The sequence below is a fragment of the Coturnix japonica genome, chromosome 2 (assembly GCF_001577835.2).
Source record: "Coturnix japonica isolate 7356 chromosome 2, Coturnix japonica 2.1, whole genome shotgun sequence".
In the NCBI taxonomy this organism is placed as follows: domain Eukaryota; kingdom Metazoa; phylum Chordata; class Aves; order Galliformes; family Phasianidae; genus Coturnix; species Coturnix japonica.
The window spans coordinates 95,984,081-96,004,986 of record NC_029517.1 but is presented as its reverse complement, the minus strand read 5'-3'; the positions used below and the strand labels follow the sequence as shown (position 1 = coordinate 96,004,986).

Here is a 20,906-nt window from a genome sequence, read left to right as displayed (position 1 = left end):
TTTTTTTTTTTTTTTTTTTTTTTTTTTTTTTTTTTTCCCAGTAAAATTTTAAAGATAAAAGTGGGAAAAAATTAAGAGAGCTCTTGGTTCTTTCAAATGTCTTGTGAACTATTATTTGAATATGCTATTACTAGGTTACTAGTTTCATCTATTACTTGTGGTGGCGAATGCAGTTAAATGTGTGTTCAAAGGAGGGCAGCAAAGCTGGTGAGGGGTCTGGAGCACAGGCCATATGAGGAGAGGCTGAAGGAGCTGGGAACGTTCAGCCTGGAGAAGAGGAGGCTCAGGGGACACATTATTGCTCTTCTCTCGTGTCATTAGTGATAGGACCAGAGGGAATGGTTTCAAGCTACGGCAGGGGAGATTCAAGCTGGACATTAGGAAGTATTACTTCTCAGAAAGGGTGGTCAGGCACTGGAATGGACTGCCCAGGGAGGTGGTAGAGTCACCGACCCTGGGGGTGTTCAAGGAAAGACTGGATGTTGTGTTGAAGGACATAGTTTAGTGGGAGATATTGGTAGTAGGTGAACGGTTGGACTGGATGATCTTTTAGGTCTTTTCCAACCCTGGTGATTCTATGATTCTAGGAAATCCAGCTCCCAGTACTGGGGCCAGTCAGAGTACCGATTCCAGTCCTGTTTAGTACTTTATTGATGACCTGTACAGGGGGATTGAGTGCACCCTCAGTACGTTTGAAGACAACGCCAAGTTGGAAGTGTCCATCTGCCCAAGGGTAGGAATATTTACTTTGCTAAGAGCTAAAAAGGCTACATCTCACCCCTGCAGGCTAAGGAGATTCTTTAAGAATTGGGGTAGAGTCTCAAAGATGGAGCTGAAATGTACAGCTATGGCAAAGCCTTGGTGTAATTCCCCTGGTAATTTATGCAGTTGTGTTACTGCTTTTACTTTGCTTTTATCTTTGTTCTGAGGGAATTGTATAGAGGAGTAAAAAAACCAAATTTGTGATCTCAGTGTTTAATAAAGCATGATAGGGAATATACAACAAGAGACGATTCTTGAGGATGTGCACCACTTTTTTTATAAATTTGACATTCACTGCTGGGCTTTATGGAAAAAAAAAAAAGAGTCTGGTCACTCATAGAAGTAATTGCCTCTATCACCCTTTTTAGGAGGCTCAAGTAATGTATGTGACTGTCATGGTTTTGTGACTTCTGATTACTGGTATTCCACATCATAATGTCATGTGGTGCACTGAGAGTTAAGGTGTTCATGCCCATTTCCAGGTACCTGTCCCAAAAGAGAAGAACTCCACACTACATCTCCCACAGGGCTGTTTGCTGTTCTGTTACAATTTCTGCTTGGAGGTAAAGATAAAAATCGTTCATAGATCACGAGACCCCCCCTCCTTTTTCCTTTTTGATCGCCTGGCTCATCTCTGTTGTATGTGCTGTATCACTCTGGTTTACTTAGAGTAAGGCCTTCAGTTCTTGGATGCTCTCATTTGATATTTGATTTATTATCTTCTGTTCTAACTATATTGTATTATATTGTGGTATAGTGTGTTATCTTGCATTCCAATATCTTATTTAGTAAATTAGCTTTGTTCTCCTCAGATCATTGTCTCTGTTTTGTTTTTAGACCCATCTTCCTATCCTTTTTCCCCTTTTTTCCATTCCCAGGTTGTGTGTCCATATGTTCCCTCACCCGCTAGTCATGGAACCATAAACCACTGACAGTGCTAGATAAACATTCCATCCAAACTGAAATTGATGTAAATGAATGAGTACAAAATAAACATTGGTAGTGCAGGAAAGTATTTTTTAGTATTAAAATTTGGGTCTTCCAAAACTGGCCTTCCTTGGCTGGCTGGCAGGCTGGTGTCAAGATCCCTGCCTTCCTGCCTGCCTTGGCTGGCTGGCTGGATCTATGGCCCCTGCCTACCAACCTGCCTTGGCTGGCTGAATGGCTGGAGCTGTGGCCTCTGCCTGCCTACCTTGGTGGACTGATTGGGACTGCAGCCCTGCCTGCCTTGGCTGGCTGGTTGGCACAGTAGCTCCTACCTGCCTGCTTTGGCTGACTAGCTATAGTCAAAGCCACTGCCTACTGGCCTTGGCTGGCTCCCTTGAGGGCAGAGGCCTTGCACCAAGATCTGGACAAATTTGAGGATGGTCCCCATCTGTGTGAAGCTTTCACTTCCCTGGCATGACCTCCTGCCTAAGCCACAGCAGCAACAACAGAAGAGATATTTGACTTTCTAGATCAGCTTTAGCGTGACAGAAGACTTTCTACATTTATGAAAGAGTAGTGCTTTTAAGCAGAACTATGCATGCAATGGGGCAGAACTGACAGTGGAGTATGAGTTACTGTTAGATAAAATCTCATGAAGAAAATCTGTCCTGAGTGCAAATATGAAAAAGGTGGAATAAATTAATTTTGATTACAAAAATGAAGGCTAGATGTACTTAAAAGGCCATAAGAGCAAGACCTGACATGCAGCTAGGGTGCTTCTCTTTCAGAGTGGAAAGAAGACATTTTTTCACACATCACTCGACTCCTGACGAAAATATATTTTTGCAGTTTTAATAAGCAAACTATTCAGTAAGTGCAAGAAAGAGTGTGTAGCATAAAGAAGATCACAGTGATGAATGAAGGAGGATTGTAATACTCAGGAATCCTTCTGGCACTGTAAGTATATAATTAACAGCAAACAAATGCAGGAGTTTCAAACATGAAAGTATATTACTGAAGCAAGTAGTAATGAAGTTAAGGTTAATGTTTGGGTTTTTATGCTGTAGAAGGGGGAAACAGGCATCAGACAATCTGCTTTGCCTCCATTCAGCTGAATGAAGAAAAAACAGCATTGGCTTTTTCCTTTTCCATTTTACCTATCTAGGATTGGAGAAATCCACTTGTTGTGCCTCAAGCAAATCATGGAACAGGTGATTCTAAGCTAACAATTTATTGTCTCTTGTTTTCATTTGTTCTTGTCACAGTAACTTAGTTGGCATTATAGACCAGCTGGGAGGTCTCCTCTGGTCCCTGAGGAGAAGGCAACATAAGTTCTTTTTAACAAGAATGGCTTGTGAGTATCACAATACAGCCCTGAGTCCTTTGGGAAGGAGGAATGCATGTTACTTGACCGATCCCTTCAGCACATTGCTGAACATTTATTTATTATTATTTTTTCTTTTTTCCACAAAAGTGTTTTTTCTCCTATTTTTAATTTGATTCCTTTCCTTCGGTGATTCATTCCAAACACTGGCAAGAATATAGAGCCACAGTAGCCTCGAAAATATCTTTAGTTTTTGTCTTTGATGTTTCAAAAAAAGAAACAATGACTTTGTAAATGTTTGGAACGCAGCCATGTTATTATACCTATTTCTTTTTAACACTTTGTCATGCATCGCAAAGTCACGTGTGGTCTCATCATGCAGCTCTGCCAGTCTTCGTTTCTGTCTGCTTTAACTTTGGGCACTGAAGTAGTAGCTCCTTCCAAAATATTTTTGTTGGGAAAGCTCTCCCTTCCCTTAGTGTGTGATCAGTAGGTGAGTTGGAAGCAAAAAATGTTTCTTGATGTCTGTACAGAAATGGTGACTCTGAATTCGTCCTTTGGTTGAAACTCTGGGGCCTACTCTGAGTAGGTCCTTCCTAGCTGCTGGAAAGGTTCTGTTATAACTTAAGGTACTCCTAAAATGACAGCATTTGGAGATCTGTAAATCTTAGGCCTGCCAACTCAGGAAAATATCAGTTTCAAGGCTGCCCTGGTCTGTTCTCATTTTGCAGGGGAAGGGAGATATTTTCTTTATTTTCCATTGTCATTTGTGAGGACTGCTATTGAATGCAAATATGTGTGCTGTGGAAATTGTTCAGGAACCAAGTCTTCCTGCTGTAGCGAAGACTAATCAGTGTTATCTTGTGTGGTGTCTTGAGTGACGTCTCTTTGTTTAATTAAATTAAACATCAGTAGATTATGTGACATTATAATAAAATAATATTTCTTCCACCTCTGTAGAAGGCATCATTCAATGCCTTGATAATCTGAACGTGTAGCTACTGTCTTTCCCCTTAGTTCACTTTCAGAATGGTACTTGCAGAACAAAATTTCTGCAGAAATAATCTATGATTTATTATTATTGTGGTCTTTTGTACACAAATTTTATCTTACTGTAGGCTTGCAAATTGATAATGTTGCTGTCACAGACATTTCTATTATTTGGTAATACAGTATTGTGCTTCTTTATAGAGTGGATAGATTATCTTAATTCATGGGTCAAATGTTTCTTTGATTGTTATGGCAAGTAAAATCTAACAATGAGATGTGTTCACTTTTTAACATCTCCCTTGTTCCAAGGGCACTTAATGTTATCAAGTAACACAGCCCCCATGAGCTATGCTTTTGGACTGTAGCAAGTTTTAATGTCTCTGAAACAAACCATGCATTGTCTTTGCTCAGCACAAGGTTGAGTTTATTCTTGCTAGGGCTATCAATATCAGCAATGGATTTATTTTCTAATATAAATACTTTTGCCTTGTTCTGGCTGTACTAAATACTCATAGGATTTCCTAATTAGCCCATTTGCCTTCTGTGAAATATATATATGAGAAATACTTTCCAAGTATTCTGAAGTCTTATTTTAGTGGCTTCTGTGAAATTGCAAGAGTTTTATTTTATTTTGTCTTAAATCTCGAGTGATGCTTTAAGTAACATCAATGTTCCAATATGTGCCGTGTTGTAAATTGCTTGGTGTTGGCGCATTTTTTTTATAACTTTTTTTTTTTTGTGCCATAGTGCAAAGTTATATAATGTTAATGGAAAAACACAGCACAGAAAAAAGGGAGTTAAGATGAAGAATGATCTTTTAGTGGGAAATCAGAGATTTTGGGCAGTGCTGTGATGAGCAGCATACCTGAGTTCTCCAACAGCATCTTTTGGATCTTTTTTTTGCTGTCGGCTTGGCTGTCAAAGTGTCTCACGGCACCTGAAACTGCCAGTTTGAAAGTTCTTTTTTTCTATATTTTATAAGGCCTTCCAACATTTTAACACCTTTTTAAAGCAGATACAGAATTCTAATATGTTTATATTTGTGTATTCACTTTTATTCTTGTCTCGCAGAGATATAATGAGCAATCCAGAGTGTCACTGATCTCTTGATTGCAGAACCACAAAATACTGCACCATTTTTGGAATCACTTTTCAGACAGGATTTGGTATAAAAATAACAGAAACTCCAGTATGCATCTTGGTTGAGGCTAAGTTACAGCTTCTCTGTCTTGAAACACATAAAGACTGCAGGTTTCTCACAGGGCTGGATGAGATGAATTTAAGGGCTTTGTCACAGAAAGCACAGTCAGCTCACGGTGGAGTTTTGGACATCAGTGGAGCTGACGAAAGTCTGACATCCATAAAACTTAATTATATTCCCTTTCATTGCAGATCTGTTGAGATGGATCAGTCAGATACAAAGGCAAATGTTGAATCAAGCAGTCCAAAATATTAGTAAAGGGCTTAACAGCAATGGTAATTTGTGCTTGACCAATGAGTTCCTACTGAAAAGAAAGCTTTGCATATCTAAGTATAGAAATAGGTACTGCATTCCTGAAGGTATTTTGTAGTTAGAATCCTTGTCCCACAGCAAGAGAAATACAGGCTGAAGAACTGAGAAAATGCCAGAGAAAGCTTCAGGGGGATTAAAAAATTCCCTCATAAGATAATTAAGAAATCTATGTAAACCCAATGATGAATGTGACTTAATTGTACTTTGCAGATATATATCTGGGGAGCAGATTCCTGATATGAGATGTTTCTTTCAGTGGTAGAGATTGGAATTGCAAGTCAGTGATTGGTAGTTAACGCTAGACAAATTCATTTTAATTAGGGAAAAAGAAAGATGTAAAAGAAATCCATACCAAGAATAATTAACCTTTAGAAAACATTGACAAAGGATACAAATCTCAAAGCATCTGCAAACAGAAATGATAATGTGCTTATACTTTGTAATTCAGAAGATTAGCCTGGAGGCTGGTGGTTCCATCTGATTACAGTGTGTGAGCCTCAGAAATTTAAATCAGATGAGGAGTTAACTCCTATATAAATACTGATATTAAAAAGCCTTATTCTGAGCATGGAACATTCCTGTTGTAGATTCATAGGTGTTTTTTTCTATAGTCTTGCTGCAATGTTTTTTGTCTGTGTGCTTTATCTTCAGATTCATGATGAAGCAATAAACAAACAAAGCATTTATTTTTCAGTTCCTCCTATTCAAGCAAGATTTGTGAAGAAGTTTTGAAAATAATAACTGGAAAAAATATGAGGATGTGACTTCCCTAGTAAATTCTACATTACAAATAGATTGCAAGAAGAAAAAAGGCAATGGGGAGAATACATGATGAAGCTGATGATTCTGTGAGGAGAAGTAACCATAATTCAAGGGGATGTTTTACCTGAAAAAGAGAAAATGGGAAGAAATACAGCCCATGTAGATCAGGCCTTTTTCCTTGCCCTGTCTTGTCAGTTTATTACTGTTAGTAGGAAATACTGCACTAAGAACATAATAAACAAATACAGTACAGATGATGCAGATTTCTGTTTTACAGTAAATAAAAATATTGCTAAAGCAAAGGCAGAAAAAAAAACCCAACAAAACAGAACCGACAGTCCACTGCTACTACAAGCATTTATTGCAGGGAGGGATGAGACTTCTCAGGTAATCAAATTGCAAATACTGAGTCATCCACAGAGTTTAAGTCCCTATAATGAGTAGTCTCTGTGAATTGCAGGCCTTGTGGTAAGAATTTTGTGAGCTAATTTTTCCAGCTTATTTTGCAGTGATGGGGGAAAAAAAAACAAAAACAAGAAAACACCAAATTAACAAAAAACTTGAAACATGTCGAGTTGTTTAATGATTTCAGTAAAATAAAGCATTCTGCTATTAATGAAAAGAAAAAGCTGGAGTAGATCTTGACCTCCATGTGTAATGCGCTCTTAAACTCAACATATTCTATTATTTCATTTCCTGTTTTGTTGTTGTTTATTAAGCATAAGAGTAAGGAAACGGCATATTTTTCAATAAAAAAAAATGAATAGAAGAATATCCATGTTGAGGTTCACTAGAGCATTTCATAAAATTTTGTCGGAAACATTTCATGCTGCTCTAGTGAATGTGCTTGAGGATAGCATTTCATGCCTGTTGTAATGAGGTCACATTTCTCATTAGCCCCTGCTTATTGTTTCTCTTCCAGTATTACCTAGTTTGTCAAAACATAAATGTTATCGGAAGCACCATGTATTTGCGTGAATTATAGCAATGATTTCACCGAGGATGGGTGGAAATACATCCTGCTGGACCTGGATACCTGTGACCTTAGTTAAGATCAATGAGACTTTTCGTCTTGTGGACCCCAAATTGATATTGTTCCAGACTTTCAATTCTTAGTCAGGTCTCTCTAGCAATACACTACTGATAATTTCTTTTTAAAGCTTCAGAAAGCAGGGTTCAGCTTAGAAGACCAGCTGATATAGCAAATAATCTTCTTTATGACCTCTTGAGAGACAAAATTAGCACTTCTGTATCTTGTCACTAAATTGTCATCTTTGTTCAGTATGTAATCCATGTTCACACACTGATTACAGTGTGTGGGCTACACAAATTTAAATCTGGCGAGGAATTAACTCATAGTTAATTGTGTGTTAATTTCAGTTGTGAAATTTTCTGACTGACTTCACTTTTATTCCTGAAACAAAGCATTGTTTTGTTCAGTGGAAACTTTGGGGACCTTGTGTGTCCAATGTCCAATGAAATCAGTGTGGAGTAAACTATCTTGTTACTGTGATCATCTTACATTACAACTCGGAAAGGAAAATTTGATGTAGCCCTACTGTATGGGTGATTACTCTGATCATGTGGAAGTACACAACAGATTTTCTTTACTTTCTGTGTTGTCCTTGGAAAGTAGCAGTATTTTTGTACTGGAGATTAGGGATTTTTGCTTCTGCCACACTTCGTTCAGACTTATATAGGTGGTCATTCTCTTTGTAGACCTTTACTCATTTTAATGTATTTGATTCATATGGATGCTTTTAATGTTGTTAGAAGGACAAGTGGAGGCATATTGGCTGGCACTGGACAACTTAAGAAAAATATTTATTGATTTGTAATATCTGATTTTCTTTGTATTTTCTGGCAGATCTAGCCCTCATACACTTGTGGATAATCTTCTGCACACATGACACAATACTCTCTGACTTATAATTAGTCTTTCCAGCAAATGTTATTTATAGACAGTGGATTGACATGATGTTGGAGATGAGCATGAGTTAATCCTGGGCTCCAGAAATATGGCCTTTTATAATCAGAGTGAAAAACAAGTTAATTTCCAAGAGAATTCCCCATAAGGCTGAATAATGTATAATAGAATCTCAGTGCATCCATGCATGAATGCACAGCCAGCTCATGTTATGACTGTATGCTACAGTGGCAATGTGGGTGAACAAAATTAGTGAATAGAAATCTGTATCCAGAAATGTTTATTCCTACAAGCAAGTAAAGTGTAATGCATTTTTACACATTACAACATCCAAAGTCTTTGTGAATGTAGCCATGACAAAAAGCCAAAATGTTCTTATGTTTGTTGGTAAAGATCTTTGTATGCTCCTTGTTTTATGTGACATGTGAAACAGTACCTACCAGTTACCACAAATACATTTACATTTAATAATAAGTTATTAAAATCTCATCTTCTGTCAGTTTTAACCTCCTCCTGCTGCATTACGCAAACTGTTGAATACTTTTCATGCTTTTGCTTAGCATTTTATGCTACTGTGTATAGCGCAGAGGAAGATAAAAGCATTGAATATGTAGGGAAATTGTGATTTGTCGAGGATAGAAGATCTAAAGTCAAGAAAAGAGTAAGAAAAGTTCTTTCTGTTATTTTTTTATATTAGTGCTGTGGCTTAAATGTTGCTCTGCCTCAGCCCAGCCAGAGATGAACACTGAAGAAAACTCCCTTTTTTTCAGTGTGTGATTTGGTTATCAGTATTGCTGTGATAGAAACAATATGAAGAAAATCTAAGACTATCTAGCTCTGATGAACGAGCATAAAGCACAGTGGAAAAGCAAGAGTTTCAGTAGATTTCAAGAGCTCATAATTAGCTGAAGAATTATGTTTTATAAGGGTAGATTGCCTTTTCATTTACTAAATATCAAGATTGCTTTTGTTAGGATGAAGCACTGGAAATGTAGAAGTAATCTCTGGCAGGAGCTTGGCTTTTCCTTGTGAAGAGTTTGCCTCAGGGAAGAAGCAGCTGAACATCCCACTGCTATTTTGGTTACTGTCTCTTGAGGGCAGTCACATGCAGCAGCAGTGGCAACTGGGAAACGATGAGGCTTATGATGTGAAATCTTCGTGTTTCTGCTTAATGAATGAAAGAAATATTGGCAAAAGGATTAGAGTATAAACATTTGTGGTGCTGTGCAGTAGGCTTAACACTCCTCATGATGAGATACCTTGTGAAGAAACATGTAGCCCTTTGTTGTCAGTAGTGGGAGTGCCCTGGATTAGGGCAGTTGAGGAGGTAAGGAGTTGTGTGGAACCACAGGGACAATAACCTGCCTGTGAGAAAACATATATATACCTATATATTGTGCTAGAAGAAAACTTCATCTTTGGTCTTTTTTCCTTAAATTAGACAGTGTGTTAAGCCCTGTATGCAAGAACATTTAGGTAGCTGAGTCTGTCTAGCAAGAGTATTTCAATACGCAAGTCAGTCCCCTCCTGCTGGTACTGAGCTACTTCACATGACAGAAAGGTCTGGACTGGGTCACAGGGCTGGCCCCACAGCAGACTCCTTAAGGGAATACGGGAATAGCAGATGACAGTAGATGTTAATTTTGGCATTTTTCTGAGTTATGCCAGTATGTCTTTCAGACCCTCATGAGTACAGTTGACAGTAACTCTTTGCAAAGGAGAGGAAGTTGAACAAATCCGACTGACTTGTGACACAGCCTCCTTTCTGGACACTTTATACAAGTGCTTACATATATGTAAGACACTTTTTACCATTTTCAGCTGCATTATTGTGATGTTCTCAAATTTAGATGAGGCCCACAAATTAACTGAAAGGTATTTAGCTAGGAATCAGTTCTTGGTTGTCATTTCATTGGTGATTTTAGACAGGTTGAGGCTGGCAGTGCCCTCTTGGTCCATCAGGCCCAACCCCCGCTCCATCATGGACACCAGAGCAGGGGCCCAGACCCATGTCCAGACGGCTGCTGAAGGTCTCTGAGGAGCAGAGCCCACACACAGCCTCTGGGCAGCCTGTGCCAGTGCTCCGTCACCTACGCAGAAGTGCTGCCTGATATTCTGAGGGATCCTCTTGTGTATGTAGCCATTGCCTCTTGTCCTGGCACTTAAAGGAGCCCAACTCTGCCTTCTTCAAACCTTTATTCACATAAATTAACTGCTAATTCAAAAAATAAAATGTAATTCTTCCTGTCCTTTACCCAGAGTAAACTTATAGAGAGCTTGCAAATATTTGCTTTTATACTACATTTCTAATACCGTATCCTGTTTGGCTTTGTTTTCAGATGGACCCATCTTTTGCTAATTCAACATTCCAGTCCAAAATAACAGAAGCAGCTGATATTGTTGTTGGAACATGCTATATTGTCTTTGGTAAGCCTGATTTTATGATACATATGTCTATAGAGCTTTTGTTATGTTTGGTGCAACAATGAGAAATAAACAACTTAGAAAGTCAGATTTGTTTCTGACAAGAGATAAGCTTCTCTGTAGTCTAAAAGGTGGAAAAATCACAGGGTAACATCATTTAGAAGTTTTTATCCTCTGTTTTGTTTTAGGAACAAAAGCTGCATTCAGTGATAAGTGTGTAAAACTGGACAGGTAGGCTGGATGCCAGAAAGATCAAGCTTATAGCCAGTGTTTACAGACACTGCGCGAGAAAGTGAGATTACTGGGAAATGGGCTCTGCTGTTACAGAGGAGGCAAATCTCTCCTCCATGGTCCTGGTCCAACTGATGAAAAAAATTCAGGTTCAGTCCTAATGGTACTGGTCAATAAGTTACAAGTCAGAGGAAAGGAAAGGCAACTAGCATCTGGAGAGCAACAACTTGGCAAAGGACACAAAGCATGGCTGCCATCTGGTGCTTTGCAAGATGATGAAAAAATATGTTTAAGTTAAATGAATGCCTTAACAGGAAAGAAGACAACTAATATTAACCCTGAAGTATGGGGCAAATACAAGATAAATATGCCAACAAAAAGTGGATGTATCTTTAATCCCTATCAGCTGTCAATGAATATCGGCATCTTAATGGTTTCAAATATTAGCAAGTTCTTCAGTACATTTTTTAAACACTGAAAACTTTGAGTATGGGACCTATTCCTGTTAGAGTTCAAGAGGAGACCAACCAGACAATGCAGATCAATTTAGAGGGAGAAGTTCTTGAAGTGTTTGTGTTCCCAAGTTTGCAAAGCTGGTTCAGCTAATAATAAAGTAATTTTCCAGCAGAAGCATCATACTGTATTTTTTCTGCCAGATAGACTTGAATTTTTCCAATGTAGCTTTATTTCAGTTTTTGTTATTTTCCATAAGCCATCAACAACAAATAACTGCTGGTAAAAGAGTGAAGATTTCATCTATACCCACTCCGTGTACCTCCTCTTTCATAGCTGCTCAGCTACTGATGCAACATGGTGTTCCTCAGAACTTTCTTTTTAACTTTCTTGTTCTGAATCCTGTGGTAAACAACCATGTCCAGGTTACTGAATCACTTATCAGGATTTCCCCAACATCTACTGTGTCAGTCATTTCAAAGCTCTAAAGAGCTTAAAAAACTGATACAGTGCATAAGACTACAGAAAATGGCATGATCCTGATTGAGTACTTGGAACTGTTTGCTGACGCCAGCAAAAATGTTGTTATAAATTTGTTTGTAAAATTTTCGTGCAGTTCCAGAATTAGAATTCAATAGGAACGGCTTAAAGAGATCAGCAATGGAGATGAATTCAGAGTCACTGCCTAATACAACTTGCTAGTCTGACATTTCATTTAAAAGAAAATGTCATAGTCCATAGAACTTTTGGAAAATTACTTACTGTTTTTCTATAAGGGTGTGATTAAACAAGGAGTATTCTCTTGTAGGTGTAAAGAGATAATGTTGATTTGTGTTGTAGGTATTTATACAACTTGCTAAACTCAATTTCTATATCTATATTTACCTACATTCTATAAGTAAAATGATATTTTTTCCAAAGCCAGAACAAACAGGTTCACAAAAGCAGTTGGGCTCTTCTCAATGTCTTAGCTTTACACTATATTAATTAAGAGATCCTTCCCTTCATTATGTATTCCTAAAATTCTGCTTTTTGACTGCTGTCTAATCTTCTGAAATTGTCTAATTTTCATAGGTTATAGTGGCTAGTTTAAAGGTAGAGAGTGAGTTGCTTGTCCTCTTTTGTCTAATGTTGTAGCTCTGTTGTCTACTTGTAGCTTTCTTAAGTTTCTTGGCAGTCTCATACTGGAGGTGGTACTCCCAGATTGTTGCACCTGCACTTAGTATAAACATTACTTAACTACATTTTTCTCTTTCATGTATTAACATTCTTGCTGTACTGTCTGTTACTATTACAATCTATAATAGGCACCTCTGACAGGCCTCAAAGAGAAAGGATGGGCTACCAAATGGAGAACTGTAGATCTGAAATGCGGGAAACACTATAGCAGCATTACTTGAGTAACTTGTCCGACTTAACAGTAAAACATTTTTTGATGGGTTATTTAATTTAGTGGATAAAATTCAATTAAAGGCCTGTGGCTACCTTTATCTGTAATCCACTATTTCTACAGAGATTACCTCTATGTAGAGAGATTGGACAAAATGAGAAGGATAATAAGACATTTCTAAGAATAATTGAAATATAAAGATGAGAAAGTAACAATCAGAATAAAGGAAATGAGTTCATCTGATAAATAACTACGATGGCTAACTATGCTAACTGTGGTAACATTTTATTCCTGTGAAGAAAAATAAAAGTTGGATGAAGTTAATGTTTCATAGAATCATTTGAGTTGGAAGGGACCCTTAAAGATCATTTGGTCCAACTTCCTTGGAATGAACAGGGACATCTGCAGCTACATCAGGTTGCTCAGAGTCATAAGAAACTTTTTCCTTATTTCCAAGCTAATTCAGTTCTAAATTCTATGGTCCATTCTAAATCCATGTTGTTATGTTTCTCTGCAGGAATATGCTCCTTGTGTGGGAACAGTATTCTTCTATACGTCTCCTACAAGAAAAAACATTTGTTGAAACCAGCAGAATACTTCATTATTAATCTTGCCATCAGTGACCTTGCGATGACACTGACATTGTACCCACTAGCTGTAACCTCCAGCCTTTCACACAGGTTTGTTCACTATGCACATGATATTTAACACCCTCTTCAGGCTTTGGAGCTCTGTGCCAGTGAGAAAGACTGAATTACTCTGCTGTTTCCCTTGTTGAAATGGTTGAAATTAACTAGAGGGGCTGAGAGGAATATGCTGTGTTAATAACAGTTAATGGGCTGTTGGTGTTAATTAATGTTTGTGTCTATTTGAGATTATTATCGTCTGGATTTCTGCAGGGCTGAGAGGCTGAGAAGATTTTGTTCCAAACATCCAGTACCTACTGCATTTACTCCTCATGGGCAGTAATATTCAAGTGATGGTGAAATGCTTCCTTTTTTTTTTTTATTTTTTATTTTTATTTTTATATTTGTGTGGTAAAATTTGGTAGCACAAAAATAAAGCTGAATGTAGTTGTTATGCCTAAATTTTAAAATAAATATTTTAAGCAAACACTCTGAATTTAGAGCTTTTCAATTCCTTTCCCACTTCTGTCCTCTTCATCTGCATGAGTTCAATCAGCAATCACTGTTCCACATCTGATTTTTCATGGTCTTCTCTAAAGCTTGGTTAACATATTGCTAGTTATGCTAAGTGGAGTCTGTCTTCACTATCTTTTGATTGCTACTACTGCAAATGTTGCGTATTTCTGAAGAGAAAATGAGGAGATGCAGTGATTCAGATAAAATTTCTCTTCCTCTGGAAAACCTTCACAAGAAGATCTTTTGGTTTTAATGAAACATAACTTGAAAATAAATACTTGAAGAAGTGTTAACTTATGACCTTGGCCTACTGGTGATGAGAAGTTTTATATTTTTCTTTTCAGAATCTTTATCATTAAAACAGTGCTTTGTTTCTTGAGTGCGAATCATAATACTAAAGGAAGATGTGACCACTTTACTGACTGCAAGTTTTTTCTGTTGAGAGTCTCTTCTGTAGTTGATCACCAGTCAACAAATCCTTTAATAATGCAGGCTTATTGATTTATTTTTAAGACAACAGCTATAAATGTATTTCTACAATTTTGTATTATGCTTTAAAAAGAATGATAGCATCTAAATGTTAACTTTCCTGTTTATTTGCTAGGTGGTTGTATGGGAAACACATTTGCCTGTTCTATGCATTCTGTGGCCTATTCTTTGGGATCTGCAGTCTCTCGACACTGACGTTACTGAGTGTTGTGTGCTGCCTCAAAATTTGCTTTCCAGCTTATGGTAAGTTACTGTTCTTGTCTAAGATCTCTGTTTTTCAGGTAGACATAGACGGTCATTTCCGAGTTATGTATCATTGAGACTGTTTTTATAGCAGAGCTGTTTTATATCTGGTCTAACAATGCATTTTTCCTGTGATCATTAAGATCTAACTGTAAGGTTTATTGCACATCTCACATAAATATGTGTGCAAATAATTACTCTTAATCTCTTCTAATTCCGGGTGACAATTTGGTGGCGTGAAATAAGAGATCAGAGCTGTAAACAGGACTAGCCTGAGTAAAAGAATGCTTTCGAAGTTCATAGCTACATTTAGATATTTATTCATTTAGATTTATGTTGATTTAACAACTGGTGCCATTCATCTTTCTGCCAACCTCTATTCCAAATAACATCCTTGCTTTGTTAATGGAACTTCACAATCAAGAAAAAAAAGTCAGACTAAGAAGATCAGCAAGATTTGGCAGACAGTCTGAGTTATCTAAGAGAAAATCTCTAGCTAGTGAATGGTTCTGACCGTCTGAGGAATGCAGATTGTTTTTAGGAACTCTAAATGCTGATTCAGCAGCTGAACAATTTGGATCAAATATAAATACTTCTACAGATTAAATTTTCTAGTACAGCATTCATCTGGCAACAGATCCCTTGTGTTCTATAAGTCTCACATTTTAGAGGTAATACTTTTTGCTTTTCTGTCACATTGAGGCCCTCTGTTGTGGTTGAGAAGCAAGCAGATGAATGTAGGGAAATGTAGAGCTAATAGTGATTTAAAGACAATCTAATTCTCACCTTTGCCCTTGTTTCTCAGCACAGCATAGGCCAATCTTCAAATACAGACTTCTGTTTTAGTAAATATCTTCATATATTTATTTATATCTTTTACATTTCTACTTAAGAGCTCAGATTTCAGCAGTGTTTCCAAATAGTTCTATAAGAAATCCCTTTTTTTATTCTTTTTTTTTTTTTAATGGAAATTTGAAAGCAAGAACAGAGAAACAAAGTCTTCTCTGGAGCATTCACATAAATCTTTAATATAGTCTTTTATTATAGTAAAAACTCTTTTTTTTTCTTTTCCTAAAATTATGCATTATTAATAATATTAAACCTAAGTTAGGAAATACATTTCTGCTGAGAGTTTTGTTTTTCTAAACTACTGTTTGAATGGAGGGTATTGTTACTCCTTTGTCCTGCTTCCTTATTTAAAAAAAAAAAAAAAGAGAGAAGTAATCCTGATATGTACTTCTTGTAAAGACTCTCCTCCTTTAGGCTTACTTTAGCCAAGGACTGCTTAAAAGTTGAGTCCAAAAAAGATGCCTAAACTTATCTTTGTTATGGTCCAGTTGTATTGCAACTGTGGCGTTCTCAGTCCATTGTGAGTCCTACTTGTAGAGCAAGGCTCCACTGTACTTCTGAGTGCTAATCAGCTCAGAGCAAAAAGACATCCTGTTCTTCAAAATGCTGGAATTTCATGTTTAAAACAAAAAGCCAACCCAATATCTCGCTCAGATAGGAAAAGGAATGAGAGTTTCTTTTAGTGTAGAGGTCAACTCCGTGGATCAATTTCTTGGGTTTAGTTGTTTTGCAGGCAATATTTTGAGAAGCGATCTGTAGAAGGTTACAGAGGATTATTCCTGAGAGAAGGAAAAAAGTAAAAGGAAATTTTCAGTGTGTGGTACAAGGGCGTATTAATCTATCTTTGACTTGTTCAATTAAATGGAGCTTACAATACTGCTGTGTGTTGGTTTTCACTGACTGTTTTGTGTCTTCCAGGCAACAGGTTCAGGAGAAAACATGGACAAATACTGATAGCCTGTGCTTGGACTTATGCAGCAATATTTGCCTGTTCACCCCTTGCTCACTGGGGAGAATATGGAGAGGAGCCCTATGGCACAGCTTGCTGCATTGACTGGCAATCCACCAACATAGACGTCCTGTCTATGTCTTACACTGTTGTTCTCTTTGTTTTCTGTTTTATTTTCCCCTGTGGAGTAATTGTCACTTCCTACTCACTTATTCTGGTAACGGTGAAAGAATCCAGGAGAGCTGTGGAGCAGCACGTCTCTGGTCCCAACAGGATAAACAACGTGCAAACCATTACTGTCAAGGTATCTAAAAGTTAGTCTTTGACAAACTGCTATTGCTGCAATTGGGCAGCACCATCCAAGAAACAAAAAATTGTGGAGAAGAAAATAAAGAAGGGAAAATCAGTCCTTATTATATTTTCATTTCAGAAAGCAGAATTGTCTTATGCAGTTTTTCTCCATAGAAATGAATTACTAAATGATGATAATTAAGTTCACAGAGCTTCCTTGTTGGTGAAGATTGAGTTTTAGTACTTTTCCTCAAAGAAATTATTTGGAATACTTCTGTAGAAAATCTGGACTTTTAAATGATGTGATTGAAAATGGAATAAAGATTAGAAACAGTAAATGAAAAAGGAAGTATTCTACAGTACAAAAGACTGCCTTTTCAGATATCAGAGATAAGCTTAGGAAACATTCCTTTACAGTGAATCTCTAATGGTCTCTGGATCTTGGTGTTCAGGTTGTCTTTTTGGTATTCCCAAAATATTTAATTTCTCCATGTTTGTGAGGTCTCCCTTGATCAGCGTTTTTTTTAGCTTCTACTATTTTGCATCTCCCTTGAGTCAATTTTCTTAAAGCTTTACAGTCAGTCCCTTTTGTAGTAGACTTCCAAAAACCATTTTACACACAAGTATATCTATTTACACTCTAAAATCAATATAAGTAGGGACTCTGTCAGATGTCTTTGACAGCAAAGTGTGCATCTAGTAGTATCGTTCAATAAAATCCTGGTGATTCCCTCTGATTGAAGGAAAGGTGGGAACCCTGTGTGGAAGTGAGTTTCAGCCTCAGCTAAGGAACCATTGTTTATGCAAGTCATGACGATTTTGAGTGAGTTCGTTCTGTTTGCCCAGTTACAGGAATTTGGCGGGATTCATTATCATTGAAGACTTTTAAAAATGAAATCAAAATCAAATTAACTTGTATATAACTGCACACAGGACAAAAGTCATAGAACAGTGCATCTTCATAAATACTTTTTGCATCAAAGCACATTCTTCAAGGCTCCAAGTAATCGTCACTGGTTTGTTCCTCTGTTACTGCAATCATTTCCCAGGATCCTGCAGTTTGCTTTAATCTGTATTACTCTGTACACTTTACTGCTACCTCTTCTCTAAGCCATATTAACGTAGCTAGGTCATAGCATCAAGTTCAGTTCTACTTCAGTGTATCTGTTGGTTTTAGTAGTAGCTGAATACTTTTTATTAAAAAAGAGCAATAAGATGCGTGTAACATTCATTATTACTAGTGAACTTGCAGCATTAAAAGATCTGTCTGCTAGGCTTATTTCTGTGCTACTTTGGAATGACAACAGCAAGATTTTTAGAAAATCAAATGCAAGATGTCTAGTGCTATTAGTGTTTTTGTTCTCATGAGTTTACAAGGTTGGCTAACTACTCAAATTGCTTTTATTATTATAAAGTACCGTAAATATCAATTAGAATGCACACAGAGGACACTTCTCATCTGCTTTCTTCACAAGTGTGTAAGTATGCCCGTTTCTGGACAAAGCAGGCTCTTAGGCATACAGATAAAGTAGACAAGTATTACGAATGCAAGCTGAGATGCAGAAAATTACCACTTCTTCAGGTGTTCCTTGGGATTAAGCAATTTCAGAAACACATCCAAGTTTCACCTAGATGTTGCACAAGAAAAAACACTGGGAATGTAACTTCACATCTCACAAAAAAATGTGTCCAAATACAATCTCCAAGTGTTCCACAGCACACTAACCTTAAAGTCACAAGGAGATAGGCCTTTGGCCCAGAAGTTGTGTTCAATTTTTTGTTCTAATTTAGACTTTGTGTACGCCTCTGGATAAATATTATAGCACATAACTGTTATTTCTTTGAGTCTGTAATCTGTGGTGGATCTGAAGCATAAGATTTAAAATACTGAAGTATCATTTGGCAGGCTAAAAGGCTGAAAAAATTTGCATTGTTTCATAATAATTCAAAATTGTTTATTGAGGAAACAGCATCTGAATTTGCTCTTAGAATGAAATACAATGATTGGCTGAGAAACAACAAAATATACACATCATAGATGTTAGGTAGGCTTAAACTGGGCCCCTACAGTACTTTTTAAGAAATTCTAATTAAATTATTTATCATTAATCGATTTTTTTTACCACAAAAATTGAGGGTATTGCACTCTTCGGAAGCACATCCGCTGTTACAAACTCAAAAGCTGCAGCTAGTTACAGCTGGGGAGAGCTATGGACTTTGTGTTAAATACAGTGGAAATCAAATTGGATAAATGTTACTCTTCAGAGATGGCCTATGGTTTAAAATAAATGATCACAGGCTTGAATGCTTCATTGTAGTGGATAAGTCTATGCCTGAAGTTAAAGGTATGCTTCGGCTGTTCAATGCCTCTCTTGATTTTCTCTGCTTTAAACAGATGCTTTAGTTGTCAGGTGCAGCAACATTGCACTTTGTCGCAGGCATTTCGAAGCCATTTGAGAACTAGTGGTCAGCATGCTGTTTCTAAATGTTGGATTTGCCGCTGTGAAAGGAGAGAACCTGCATGGAGCCACAGTCTTAATACCAAACATATAGTTGCATTAATTATGCTTTTGGCTGAATGATCTGCATTGATTTGAGGTGGAGGCAGTCAGCTTTCTGACAAGCATAGGAGAACATGGTTGGCCTACTAAAGCAATGCTGAATGTGTCTTAATTTTAAGGATTGGTATGATGTAATACAGGCATTTCATTTGGAGAGAAGGTGAAATTGTGATTCTGTTGTGGTAATATACACAATCACATTTATGATTGGCTTTTAGTTTTCTGTAGCATTAAAATGTGGAATTACTAGTGGAAGGTTTGAAAATAAGTGCTTTTAAATGCCTATGTAATCATGGCTCAGATGAGAAAACAAATCCTACCAATGAAAGAAACTCTTCCAGAAAGCTATAGACCTCTCAGGAAAAGCTGATTTCATTTATCTGGGCTCTTATATGAGTAATTCATGGATGTGTGTGACATGCTGTTTCTCTATGCCACTCTTTGTTGTACCTTGCTCTGGGGTGCACAGCTCCCTGGTATTCGAAGAGGACACTACAAGAATGATACAGTGGCATCTCTATACTTTCTATATGTTGAAGAAAAATGGTGAGGCCAGAATTCAGGGTTAGATGAGTTCTGCAGGTGTAAGCCATAATGAGGGGATTTGGCCCTAAATTTAGCACTAACTCCTCAGCAGAAGACTTATTCTTCTCACCCTTGTGCTTTCATTGGCCCTAGGGCAGTGCAAAAGGAGGCTGTGTTTATTCTGTATTTCATTCAATATAATGCACATAATGATTTCATATACCGGTCCATCCACATAATGACCATGAAGCAAGAAGTATGGATTTTACTGAAGATACATAGCTGCTGTGTGCATTTTAAATAAAAAGCTTAGGCTATATTAGCACATCACTTCTATTGAGAGCTGCAGGCAATATATGATAGTGCCTCAGTAAAGAAGAGAGCATATCACTCATATTTTTTAAAAGGTATGTGCTGAAGATTAAGAAAAAATTCTTTCACTTAAGAAAAAATAGGCAGCTACCAAAATATTTTGGGCAATTAGATAGAATTAAGAATATTTTAAATCATATTTTAGCAAGGCAGGTGAAGAATTGCCATCATCATGCACAACTCAGCACTGTGAAGTTGAGCAGATACTGTGAGACAATGTCAAGTAAAAAATAAAAGGTATACAAAATAAAGCCAGGCTGCTTGAAAGCAGCACAGCCAAAAGTCTGTTCCAAGTCCCTGAGAGAAGGGTGATCATTGGAAAGAGACTCATTGACTTGTTTGGGAACAGACATCAATATGAATTAAGTGGGGATTTATTTCTTTGAGTCATGGTACAGTAACAGTATTTTACCGTTCTTATTTTATTTTTTATTATTTGGTGCTTTGTTGATTGAATGGAGGAGTAAAATTCACAGCATGAATTTTCAGAACTTGACCGTGAATCTCTAATATATTTTTCTACTTCCTCCGTTTTAGCAATGCATTGGCTCTCTGGCTTATTATTTTGCAGAAGAAGAAATAGAGATTGTAATAGTCCCTTGAGGCATACAAATATTTGAATCAAAGGAATTAATTTGCTGTTTATAAGCACACATTTGGACAAATCTCAGATTTTGAAAACAGTTCCACATGCCCTTTCAGAAACAATTTGTAGGAACAACTTCCTATTCTCAGAAGAATAGTTTCACCCATGGCAACTACTGTAAAAGGGAAGGGAGAGG

The 20,906-nt window shown here is 37.2% G+C and overlaps 1 protein-coding gene across 1 annotated transcript in view; it reads left to right on the top strand.

The window, feature by feature from the left end:
- LOC107310103 (opsin-5-like) overlaps positions 1–20,906 on the top strand; it is a 33,334-nt gene that overhangs the window by 7,674 nt on the left and 4,754 nt on the right. The window contains exons 2-5 of the mRNA XM_015855446.2: positions 10,545–10,632; positions 13,221–13,383; positions 14,450–14,577; positions 16,345–16,679. Coding sequence (XP_015710932.1) covers positions 10,545–10,632; positions 13,221–13,383; positions 14,450–14,577; positions 16,345–16,679 — 714 coding nt within the window. The remainder of the gene's footprint in view (positions 1–10,544; positions 10,633–13,220; positions 13,384–14,449; positions 14,578–16,344; positions 16,680–20,906) is intronic.